The 13,107-nt window shown below is 49.8% G+C and overlaps 1 protein-coding gene across 1 annotated transcript; it reads right to left on the reverse strand.

The window, feature by feature from the left end:
• Positions 1-5,132: 5,132 nt before the first annotated feature.
• Positions 5,133-9,595, reverse strand: LOC129152088 (uncharacterized). Its single transcript, XM_054729335.1, is given in 3 exon segments — positions 5,133-5,887; positions 5,890-8,602; positions 8,930-9,595. Coding segments are annotated over 3 exon segments (4,134 nt in total).
• Between the last annotated feature and the right edge of the window lie 3,512 nt (positions 9,596-13,107).

The raw sequence follows: 13,107 nt of genomic DNA on the forward strand, positions 1-13,107 counted from the left end.
TTCTAACTTTTCATCCATTGAAAACAATTTCATCAATTGAAATAAATCACAGACAAATCCATGACAACAGGCTGTGGGTTGAAAGCGCCTTGATATGTCCATCAACAGCTCACTCCTTTCATCTTGTCTGACAAAAAGCTGCCTCCACAGTTGCTGACATGGTGGACTCCTTCAGTATTTTGCAACATTTACTCTTTTCCTTTTCAGATTGTCCTATATGTGGAGTGTTTTAAATATACATGACAGGATGGTGTTTTCTTAAATAATCTAAGAAATGTAATGAGATGTCTTGCCCATTATAAAACTGCTCAACCTTGCAGCAGTAGAGTGGCGTTTTAAGAATTCAAATATATATTTTCAAATATTCAGCAGAGAAACTCAGACATAAATGAGATACCAAAGGGTTTGTTCAAAAGTTGATAAAGTCTCAATATGCCATTTTAACCTCAATTTGGGAAAACATTATGGAGTGTTTCAATGAAACAAGTGATAAATTAAAAAATCATGAGTTAGGTCCAAATAATGGGTATCTCTTGTCACCTTAATATTTTTTTAACTGAAAGTTCTCATCGCTGTGTTGTATACCTGAAAACAATGTAATATTGTATGTCAAGTATTATTTAAAAATAAATTAAAAAGTTATTAAATTGTTAAATTTTGGTGTAATAATAGTGTTATAGTTACATAGAGAATATTCTCTAAATTCTTCAACATTTTTAATAAGTAAATATGAGAATGAATATTTACCACTACCACTACCAAGTGTTTTAGCAAGAAAATGTATATGTGTGTATACACATTGAGAAAGACTTTTTTTCAATTACAGTTTATATTCAACATTATTCTATATTAGTTTCAGATAAATATCATAATGGTCAGACAATTACTTATTGATAATAATTTTAATATCTGATATATATTCAAAGTACCCCAATTGCCCCAAAAATATTTTTATAGCTGTGTACCTGGATCAGAATCCCACTAAAACTGACATTGAATGTAGAAAGAAAGAAAAAAACATAGTTTCAGAGCCAAGGTAGAAGAGTTGTTTATTAAGAAGAGACGGTGGAATTTGGTGGTCTTCGGGGCCATGATCAGTGGAGCTTGTTATGTTCAGCTGGTGCAGGAGGATTTTTAGGAGAAAATGTCCTGATAACTGCTGTGTTAAACACAACCCAGACATCATTTCCCTTCACTCCTGTAGGGAATGTTCTGCTACCTTTTCAAGCCAGATGTACAACCCCAGCTGGTTTCAATAATGGTATGTTGGACTTCACAGTCTAAGGGTCTTTGGGACAACATTTCTTGCATGTCACTGGTCTCCCTATCTCCAGTCTTGCCCCACACTCCAATTACAACTTCTGTCCAAATTTTTAAAAAAAAAACTGAAAGGAAATTTTGATAAAACACTAATGAAATATGCAACAAAGGTGATAAAGATGAGTAAAGAAGTCAACAAAAGTTATTTTGACATCAAGAAGCAAATAGTTGCAAAAAAAATTTTAGATTAACCAAGAACAGTGAAAGATTAAGAGAAAGTCATCAATTCCAGGTAAAAGTAAGGAATGAATTTTTGGATAGCTTGAAAATAAAATTAATAAGTAAGTAAAATATCAAAAGATTTAAATTTCTTACCAATTTGACACAAAATACTGACATCAACTAAGGTAACATGAAATGGATGATATGCCACTATAGCCTGGACGTCAGTAACAAACTGGTTAGTGAGTGTCATTCATTTATGGAATATTTAAGATTAGTCAATGTCAAGAAAACTTGAAATGCTCTGAAATTTTATAGCTCATATATGAAAAAACTTGGGAGAGAATTTCCCAAATTTGATAGCAATCCTAAAAATATATATGACATTACCAGCAATGAGGTATGAAACCTAAAGTAATTTATCCAAGCCATCAATAATAAAATAATTTCTATCACTCGTGCTGGAGTAGAGACTAAATCATCTTTATGTTCTCTACATAGAAAGTTACATTACAAAATCATTGTCATATAAAGAGACTATCAGGGCAACAAAACAACAAAAAAAATAGGGAAATGGTTCTATTGATGCCAGGCTTTTAATACATAAAAATACCTTATTTTTTTAGGTTTTGTGATGTTTGTGTTATTTGTCAGTTTCTTAAATTTGGAATTTGTTGAGACACCCTTTTCAAGTGAATACTCTGATTTGTACCTAATTATGTATTTTAATTGTGTATTGTTTTCTCTTAACAAACTAACTGCCCCAAACTGTGAAAGCAGCTATCTCCACAGACCCCTGCACCCAGGGAAGGTGAAAGTTGGAATCCCAGTAAAGGTAGGCATGTGGTACCCTCTTCCCAGCTGGAAGCCAAGCTACAGGCCCCATAGTCCCTTAGGGTGGGTTGACTTACTTCTGGTTGACCTGCCCTGAAGGGGAGCATTCTGGGGTCCCAGCTTTCTGGGGGATTTCTCCTCTTAGGCTCTCCAGCATGGGTGGCCACAGGGCTTCTCTCTCTCTCACCCAGCAATTTTCAAAAACTGCCACTCAGTTTGCCCAGTTCAGCAAGAGCAGGAGGGCAGCAGCCTGGGCCTGGGTGCTCTGCAAACCTCTGAGGGTTGCCACCATGGGTGAGGCTTGGGCGTGGCAATCCCATACTATCTTGTCACTTTTAAGAGGTTTTTCATATTTTTATCCAGCATTCCTAATTGTTTCCAGTGGATGGCCAATCTGAATTATTAGCCAGTCCTAGCCCTGGACACAGAATCTTATTTACCCATTTTATGCTGTTGTGGAGCGAACGCGAGTAAAGACCACTGGAATCCAAATCAAATTAAAATTTAGGGAACCTTTATTGCCGGCCGGCGGCTGATCTGCCTTCCAGATAAAGGTCAGAGAGCAGCCCCGACCCTTGGTGTAGGACCACTTTTAAGCACATTAACCACACCCTGTTTTTGCAGAACAAGCAATCCTAAGACAAAACAGTTTTTCCCAAGTAACATCAAGATTATACCGATGACGACCATGTTACTCACAGGGTCATCCTGTTCTTCAGAAAGCTAACAGTGTTCTATCTAGCAAGGCTATTTTGTGAGGTGCAGGGGGAAGGGGCCATGAAGCCATATCTCAAGGCCTGGCCTGGTGTCAACACTGGCAACTCTATCTGGGGTATAGTCCACGGCCTCTCTGGAGTGCTCAAAAATTCCCACTCTCCAACATTCCCCACTGGTTTTATGGGAGAATCAAATCATTGTTTCTCCATCATCAGTGCAGACATGATGATAGTGGGTGCGCAGGACCATCAGCTTTACTGCCTGTATTCGCCTTTGTACATAGTTGGTGAGACTATTTATAAGATAGGGTCCAAATGTTGCAGCTATTAACAATAAGATCAAAGGTCCTGCTAGAGATGTTAGGAGTGTTGTCAGCCATGGGGACCAAGAGAATAGATTTTCATACCAGTTTCCCTCAGTTTTTCGCCTCTCCTCTCTATCTTGGAGTCTCTTTCTGAGTTGACTTAGGCTTTCTCTGATGACCCCAGAATGGTTGGTATAAAAACAGCAAGTTTCTCCTAAGGCCATACAGAGTCCTCCTTGCTTCATGAATAATAAGTCTAAACCCCTTCTATTTTGTAAGACTACTTCTGCTAACGAACTGAGAGAATCCTCTAGGCGGTTTACATTCTCCTCTAGGGTGCTTAGATCTAGATCTACTTGGCTGCTAAGTTCCTTGAAATTTTTGTCTCCCGTGACCAGTGCTGTAGTGCCTATTGCAGCTGATCCGGCTATTCCCAGACCGACAAGCAGGGGGACAATTACCGGGGCTCTACGAACTCGCCCAGGGGCTAGGCCCAGGTGCTCGCGCCCTCCCTCCCCAGAATAGTAATACACCTGGGGTAGGATATGAGCCAAGATGCATAAGGAAGGCTTGCGGGGGTGCATCAGTGTCAGAGGAGAGACACAAGGGGTGATTCCTGTGGTGCACGCGAACCAGGTGCCTTCAGGGGCCACCAGGTACCGGTCTGTCTCCTCCTCACTGTCCTGACCAAACCTCAGTACTGAGGAACAGGATTCACCGTAGGGGGATTTTGATAAATCAAACTCTGAGGACATAACACAAGTACCTTGTCCCTGGAAATCCCCAAGGGTTAATTTTGGGGTTTGTCCCCATCTGCACACCCCTTGTGGGGGGTTTGTAATTGAAACATTTCTAATGTCTGATGAATTTGAACCAACAGTGGCACTTGCCCCTATCCCAACATAGTAGGGGGGTTCTGGATTTAAACACAACCAACAGTCTCTGGTGGCATTTGGGGAGGTCTGGTTTAGAAAGTTAAAGACCGCATCCAGAGTGTCCAGGATAGGTCTCCGGCCTGGTTTGGTAGTATGAGTCTTGGGAACAAGGGTCACTGACACCTTGGTCAGAGGAGTTAACTCAGTATTGTTCCGGGCAGGAGGTGGTGGTGTGGGACGGGGCCTCAGTGGCTGTACTGGAGGCAGCCCCTGGTCTAAGGGTCTTAAAGGCCCGATGGGGTTTTTCTTTTGGATCCGCTGGGTTCTCTGGAGGGTGAAGAGGACCCCGGGATCTCTTCCAGCTACATACAGTCTCAGTCCCCAAGTTTTTCCTGCATCCCAGTATTTCTCCCACCAGTTTTGGGGCGTGATAACAATGGGATTGCAGTCTCCTACCATACAGTTATTGGAAGGGGCCCCCGGGCGGACTATTCTCTTAAACCGGAGGGCAGGATCTCTGTTAGTCCATAGTGCCATAGTCTCACAACCCCACTGGGCACAATAATAGTCCCCGTCAGTTCCACATTCAGGGCTACCTTCGGCTGGGCAGACATAATGTTGAGTTCGCCAAAGTCCTCGTTCTAAGATGAGGGTGCCACACCCATAACTAGTTCCCATATGATATGCCCCGTATGCTGCTGGGGAAATGTAGTGGACATCGCTTTCTGGCTTATTCCAAGTTTCCCCAAATAATCGGCATAAGTCAGTCTCTATGGAGGGGGTCCCTGGGGTCATGGTATGACTTATAATAGTCCCATCCACAGTCCGGGTCAGTTCCCATGTGTAATTAGCCCTCAGGTGGGGATTACTCGCCGTGACGGGCCACAGGCACATCAGGATTAGGAGGACTGCCTTTGGAGTCAGACTTTCAGGGGGTCCTTGGTGCGCAGGATGGTCCATCTCTCCGGCTGGTCCTCTGCTTCTGCCTTCTTGATTTGGGTTCGATGTATCCAGTGCTTTTTTCCTGCAACCTTCACCGCTGATGGGGTGCTGAGGACAACAGTGAAGGGTCCAGTCCACCTGGCCTCCAGGGATGATGGCTCGTGCTTCCGCACCCACACCAGGTCTCCTGGTTGAAATGCAGGTGGTGCAGGTGTAGTCCCAGGGGATGGGTCTCGGTGAGCCTCTCGGACCAGCCGGTGGTTAAGTCTGGAACTTAACTGTAAGGCCTGTAGGGACTTTAGGAGGTTGTGATTAGAAAGGGATGCCAACACTTCTTCCCCTAGCTTGGGAAGCAGTGGTGGGGGTCGGCCAAAGAGAATCTCAAAGGGGGTAAGGCCCTTTACATAAGGGGTACAACGGGCCCGGAGAAGGGCAAAAGGAAGAAGGCTTACCCAGTTCTCACCAGTCTCCAGTTTTAATTTTGTTAAGGTTTCCTTTAAGGTCCGATTCATCCTCTCTACCTGCCCTGAACTTTGAGGCCTATAGATACAATGTAATTTCCAACTTATGCCTAACATTTTTGCCAATAGTTGAGTGATGTGGGCAATAAATGCCGGGCCATTGTCGGACCCCATTGCAACAGGTAGGCCAAACCTGGGAATAATTTCTGAAACTAATTTCTTAACTACTATCTGTGCTGCTTCAGACTTGGTAGGGTAAGCTTCTGGCCAGCAGAGAACGTGTCAATAAAAACCAGCAGGTATCGATATCCTCCCCGCCCTGGGGGCAATTCTGTAAAGTCTACTTCCCAATGTTCTCCAGGACTTCTTCCTCTGAGTCTGGTTCCTTGGGCCAAGGGGGGGTGCCTCCCAGGGTTTACCTGTGCACAGACGTGGCATCTCCTTGCAATGTCCATCGAGACCTGGAAGAGCTTAGGGATATAATAGTCTCGTTTAAGCAATTCTACCAGCTTGGTTCCCCCTAGATGGGTGCTCTGATGGACCTGAGAAATGAGTTCCCTTCCCAGGGCCTCCGGAATGAACAGTCTGGTGTCGGGTAATTCTCTCCATCCTCCAGATACCTCCTTAACCTGGAGCCTCTTTACCAGTTCGTTATCAGTCTCTGAATAGACGGGGGTCTCTTCGAAGACCTTTGTCGGGAGAGCTGGCAGGATATGTAGAGGCCCCACTGGTTTTTGGGCTGCCTCCTTTGCTGTTTTGTCTGCAAATGCGTTTCCTCGCGCCTCCGGAGTGTCAGCTGATTGGTGTCCCCTGCAGTGTATGACTGCTACTGCCTTTGGCAGCCAGAGGGCTGCCAGGAGGGCGAGGATCTCCTGGACGTTTTTTATTTCCTTTCCTCCCGATGTCAAGAGTCCCCTTTCCTGATATAAGGCCCCATGGACATGAACCGTAGCAAAAGCATATCGGCTGTCAGTATATATGTTTACTGTTTTTCCTTTTGCCCACCGCAACGCTTGGGTGAGGGCAATTAATTCTGCCTTCTGAGCCGATGTCCCGTGTCCCAACGCCTGCGCCCAGATTACCTTATCAGCTGTCACGACCGCTGCTCCTGCGTACCTGGTCCCTCCGTCCACGAAGCTGCTCCCATCTGTGTATAAAGTCTCATCCGGGTCTCGGAGGGGTTGGTCAGTCAGGTCCTCTCGAAGATTTCTCAAAGAGGACAGGGTTTCAACGCAGTTGTGGAGGGGCTGCTCAGGATCATCATCCGGCAGCAAGGTTGCAGGGTTTAGAACTGCTGTCTTAAGAAAGCTCACCCGCGGAGGGTCGAGCAGGAGCACTTGGTACTGGGTAATATGGGCATTTGAAAGCCACCGCTCAGGCGGGCTTCGCAGAAGGGTTTCCACGGCATGGGGGGCCACCACCTGCAAGTCTTGCCCAAGGGTGAGCTTTGAGGCTTCTCTGACCAGTATGGCTGTGGCCGCTACCGCCCTCAGGCAGCCTGGCCATCCTGCAGCTACAGGGTCTAGTCTCTTGGATAAATATGCCACAGGCCTCTTCCATGGCCCCAAGAGCTGGGTTAGCACCCCCTTCGCGATTCCCCTGGCCTCTGCCACATGCAACTGGAATGGCTTAGTGAGGTCTGGCAGCGCCAATGCTGGCGCACTGACTAAGGCTTGTTTAAGGTCCTGAAAAGCCTTAGTCTCATTCTCAGTCCAATTTAGTTCTTCAGTTTTTCCCCCAGTGCAGGTGTATAGGGGTTTTGCCATCTCTGCAAAACCTAATATCCAAAGGCGGCAATACCCTACTGCCCCTAGGAATTCCCGCACCTGCTTCTTTGTTTTGGGGACCGGGATTTGCAAGATAGCCTGTATTCGGCTAGCAGATAAAGTTCTCTTTCCTCCGCTGAGTTCATACCCCAGGTAAGTGGCTTTTGGGGTGCAAAGTTGGGCTTTCTTAGCAGACACCCGGTACCCCAATTTGTCTAGAGTCCTCAACAGGGTCTCAGTAGCTTCCCGGCACTTACTCTGAGTTGCTGCAGCAAGGAGGAGGTCGTCCACATATTGGAGTAGGGTGACCTCTGGATGTTCTTTCCGGAACGTGCCTAAGTCCTGGCTGAGAGCCTCATCAAACAGAGTAGGAGAGTTTTTAAATCCCTGGGGCAACCGAGTCCAGGTCAGCTGTCCCGATTCCCCTTCTTCAGGGTCCGTCCATTCAAATGCAAAAATGGCCTGGCTGGAGGGGGCCAGCAGCAAGGAGAAAAAAGCATCCTTTAAATCTAGGACTGTATATATTTGATGACTCGGTGGTAACAGGCTCAGGAGGGTATAAGGGTTGGGTACTGTTGGGTGTATAGTCTCTACCCTCTTGTTGACTTCTCTTAAATCCTGAACTGGCCTGAAATCCTCTGTTCCAGGTTTTTGTACAGGAAGTAAAGGTGTATTCCATGGGGAGTGACAGGGCACCAAGATCCCGGCCTCCTTCAGTCTTTTTATATGTACTGCGATGCCCTTCCGGGCCTTCTGGCTTATTGGGTATTGCTTAACCCGTATTGGAACAGCAGTACTAGTGAGCTGTACTACAATCGGGGGCCTGTGAGTCGCCAACCCAGGGGGATTGCCTTCAGCCCATACTCCTGGTATCTTTTGCTGTAGTTCTTGGAGCAGTGAAGTGCTTTGGGCCAACATAGTTTCCCCGGGATCCTCGGTGAGGATGTATTCCTCACTTAACGGACACGTCAGGAGCACGGTGTCAGGTCTGGCATTAAGGGCTATTTTTGCTCCTTCCCCCTGGAATGAGATGGTGGCTTGTAATTTGCTGAGGAGGTCCCGTCCTAGTAAGGGGTAAGGACATTCTGGCATCACTAGGAATGAGTGGGTCACTGTCCCAGCCCCTAAATTGGTTATTCGGGCCTGAGTCCATGGATATGATTTTGTCTTCCCAGTAGCTCCTTGAATAGGGGTTCGCTCTTTAGACACCGGACCTTCCGCCTGTTGTAGGACTGAGAACGTAGCTCCGGTATCAATAAGGAAATCTACTGGTTTGCCCCCAACTTGCAAAGTGACCCTGGGCTCCTGGGGGCTAGTGAAGACGGAGCCCCGGCCCCCTCAGTCCACTTCTTCGACTAACACCGGGGCCGGGCGCCCCTGAGGGCGCTGAGGGCATTCATTTTTCCAGTGGCCTTCTCCTTTACAGTAGGCACACTGGTTCTTTCCCAGCCCCGATCGCCGAGGGCGCTTATCCCCAGGCCTTGCTCCTCTTCCTTTCTGGTTTCCTTTCCTTCCATCTCCTTTTTCCCTGTTCATGGTTAATAAAACCTGTGCCATCTTTTTGGTTAGTTCACCAGGGTCTTCTCTATTGTTGAATGTCTTCTGTGCTACCTCTACCAATTCTGACAGCATCTTTCCCTCAAAGCCTTCTAACTTTTGTAACTTTTTTCTTATGTCTGGGGCCGACTGGGACACGAAAGCAATGTTAACTGCCCGCCTGTTTTCTGGCGCCTCTGGATCTATGGGGGTGTAGAGCCTGTAGGCTTCACACAAGCGCTCTAGAAAAGCAGCCGGGGATTCATTTGGTCCCTGCACAGTTTCAGTTACCTTAGACAGATTGGTGGGCTTCCGCGCAGCTGCTCGGACTCCCCTCAGCAGAGTCTGGCGATACCGATCGAGAGCCTCCTTACCTTGATCTGAGTTGGGGTCCCACGAGGGTCGGGAGAGTGGAAAAACGGCCTCCAGCCGTGCCAGGTCTGACACTGACTGGCCATCTGGTCCGAGGACCAGTTTTCTCCCCTCCGCTTTTACTCTTTCTCTCTCCTCCGAAGTGAACAGAGTCTGGAGGAGTTGCTGACAGTCGTCCCAAATGGGCTGATGGGTAAAAAATACAGACTCCAAAAGAGAGATGAGTCCCTGGGGATTCTGAGAGAATGAGGGGTTCTGATTCTTCCAGTTATACAGGTCACTAGTTGTAAAAGGGACATAAACCATAAACGGCCTGCCACCCTCTGCCCCTGAAGTTACCTGACGCAGGGGCAGCATCGGGACTCCTGAAGAATCAGGGGAAGGGTCTGAATATTTGGGTCTATATTCAGTCCCACTGCGGGTGTGGGGAGGACTCATTGGGTCTTCAGGGGGACCCACAATTGGGGCAGACGGATACGGGGGAGGTTCTGTCAAGAGGGGGTCCTCAGGGGGTGATGGGAGGACAGGAGGCTGTTTCTCGGACCCAGGGCAGGGCGGCTCAGATTTCCAGACCAGCTGGTGGCGGCATTCCTGCGTTAGCACTTCCCTATTCCCTTCCCGTGCCTCCGCCCCCTCACCCGCTTTCTCTCTCTCTCCCCCCCCCCCCCCCCCCCCCCCCCCCCGCAGTGCTGGCGCAGCCGGCTTCCCCTGGGTCTCTCTGGGAGGAAGTTTAGTGAGGAGGATAGTCCTTCTCTGTCTCTGTCCCAATTTTTCCTTATTCTGGGGAGGTCTTTTGCAGTCCCGGAGCCACTTTGGATTATCAGTCAGAATGTCTATCCAAATTTGGATATAAGGAATTTGGTCTGGGTGGCCGGGATTGTCAAAAACGGCACGTTGGATGTTATGTGCCAGCCTTAGATCAGTGGACCCCTCCGGGGGCCACTCACTGGGATATGGGAAAGTTGGCCATTCCCGCTCACAAAATTTCTGTAAATCAAAAGCATTAACAGAAGCTCCGTAGTCCTCCGCTCGCCGCTTGAATTCCTGAAAATTTTTCAAAAAACATTGCAGGGGAGTACAGACAGAAGAACATGAAGCAGACTGACCCATTCTAATGATAAAGACAATTAGACCACAATAACACAGAATAACAAAGACAAAGACAACCAACAGGATCGCCGGGCACCGTCGTGCACCGGGATCTGGTCTCTGAAGTAGCGCTGCGTCCAGCCTTCCAGAGACCCCAGATGGGCGCCCACGGAACAGAACCAGAAACAAGTTTCTTACCGGTAAGAACCAGGTGCAGGTGGCTCCAATCAGTCAATCAGGAAATTTAGCAGACGGGGTCTCCGGCCTCTGCCAGTCCCGGGGCTGAGGAACGTCTCTCAGAGATCTCCCCCTGGGTCGGAGAGTCCGGGGAACCCGGTGGGCTCGGGTCACAGGACCAGGCAAAGGCTGGTTATCTCGCTGGCGCCTCCAAATGTTGTGGAGCGAACGCGAGTAAAGACCACTGGAGTCCAAACCAAATTAAAATTTAGGGAACCTTTATTGCCGGCCGGCGGCTGATCTGCCTTCCAGATAAAGGTCAGAGAGCAGCCCCGACCCTTGGTGTAGGACCACTTTTAAGCACATTAACCACACCCTGTTTTTGCAGAACAAGCAATCCTAAGACAAAACAGTTTTTCCCAAGTAACATCAAGATTATACCGATGGAGGAAACCAAGATGGCGGCATAGGTTAAACACCTAACCTGCAGCCGGGCACAACAATTTCAAAAATACAACTAGAGGTCAGAATGGACATCGTCCAGAACCACAGGAGAGCTGGCGGACTGAAATACCCACAGCTGGGGGGAAGGAGAAGGCCACGGGGACAGTCGGGGAAGCCGTAAAAGCCTGAGGTATGGAGAAACGGGCGGAGACACGAGCACACGCGCCTGTGGGGAGGATGGAACCGGAGAGGAGGGGGCGGCTGATGACCTGGCCGGCGTTCACTGGCAGGAAGGAGATAAAGGCTCCGGAGTGCACTGAGCACCGGCTCCGATTGCACTGAACCCCATTCCGGGCGAAACCCTGGGAAACTCACTCACTTTCGCAACTCCGCCGCCCCCGCAGGCCACCCGGCCCGGGACGCTGGGGACGCCGCCGCAGCGGCGGCGCCCGGAGCCCGGTGGCTTCCCAGCACCCGTCCCCGCCGCGCAGCCCCCCGCGCGCCTGGTGCCGCGGGCCGCGCGCCCCGCACACCGGACGGAGGCCCGGGCGCCCTCTCCGTGCACCTCCCGGCGGCGCTAGACTTCAGTAGAGTTGACTGAATTCAAGGGATTAAGAAGTATAAATTGGGGGGACGCCGCGGCGGCGACGTCCAGAACGCGGCGATGGCGGTGCCTGGAGCTCGGCGGCCGCCCAGCGCCCATCCCAGCCGCGCGACCCTCGCGCGCCTGGTTCCGCGGGACGCGCGCACCGCGCACCGGACAGAAGCCCGGGCGCCCTCTCCGTGCACCTCCCTGCGGCGCTAGACTTCAGTAGAGTTGACTGAATTCAAGGGATTAAGAAGTATAAATTGGGGGGACGCCGCGGCGGCGACGTCCGGAACGCGGCGATGGCGGTGCCTGGAGCTCGGCGGCCGCCCAGCGCCCGTCCCAGCCGCGTGGCCCTCGCGCGCCTGGTTCCGCGGGACGCGCGCACCGCGCACTGGATGGAGGCCCGGGCGCCCTTTCCGTGCACCTCCCAGCGGCGCTAGACTTCAGTAGAGTTGACTGAAATGAAGGGATTAAGAGGTACAGATTGGGAAGTATGAAAAAGATGGCGGCGGAGGTTAGGGGCTGTTCTGTTGCCTCGCACCCAGCGAAATCGGAGGGGATGAGGTGTGGAGGTGCGTGGGTCTGGCTGGTGGCGGGGGAGAGGGGCTTTTGTTCCAAACCTAGGGGAGATTGGCTCTCCATCACCCTGAAACCCATCTTCTGGCGAACCCCGGGAGACCCAGATGCCTGCGGGGAGAGGCGGGACTCTTGCGGAGGTGCGCCCAGCAATCAGTGTTTGCTGCGCTGGAGTGCGGAACGAGGGGACTTAGATACGTGGAAGGCAGAAGGACCAGACTCACAGCCATCTTGGCTCACCGCACCATGGCCTGTGGGCGCCCTGAGACCCCGCCCCGCCCTGGGACCCGCACCGCACGTTTTGAAGACCTGCCCCGCAAATCTTGCAGGCACACCTGCGCCCCAAGCAACGGCTTATGCATGTGGGTGGCCTGCCCTCTGGCAGCAGACCAGATGATCTGCTGTTCTAGTCGGACTGCTCCAGGGCCACTCAGACAGGAGGAAGAAACTACAGTTTTTGCTGTAATCCTTGCTGAGTGCCTAAGGCAGTAGCTGATCTACACCCCATTGGAGACCCAGAAACGAGGGCATCTGGTGGTCTGTGGGAGATGACACCAGATTTCAACCACGTGCATAAGGGACACATTCAACGGGAATATTCAGTGAGCGCCAAAGCTTTGCTGCACCAAGACCCGGCCCATAAACGTGTCTCCTGCACAGCAACTCTTCCTTTATAGACAAAGAGAGCCCCCCCAGTGACACCAACAACAATCAAGACTTAACTATACAAAGGAGGACCAAGATGGAGGCATAGGGCGGAAGCCTGATTGTTGCCTACCACAACAACTTTGAGACTACGACAAGAGAGCAGAGCAGACACCATCCAAGACCACCATAGGGCTGGCTGAGTAGATGCTCTACAACTAGAATAAAAGAGGGGTATGTGGGATGATGCTGATGCCGGTGACCCAAAGACCACACTTTAAGAACTACGGCTCAGGCG

This window comes from Eptesicus fuscus, chromosome 17, assembly GCF_027574615.1.
Source record: "Eptesicus fuscus isolate TK198812 chromosome 17, DD_ASM_mEF_20220401, whole genome shotgun sequence".
Classification (NCBI taxonomy): domain Eukaryota; kingdom Metazoa; phylum Chordata; class Mammalia; order Chiroptera; family Vespertilionidae; genus Eptesicus; species Eptesicus fuscus.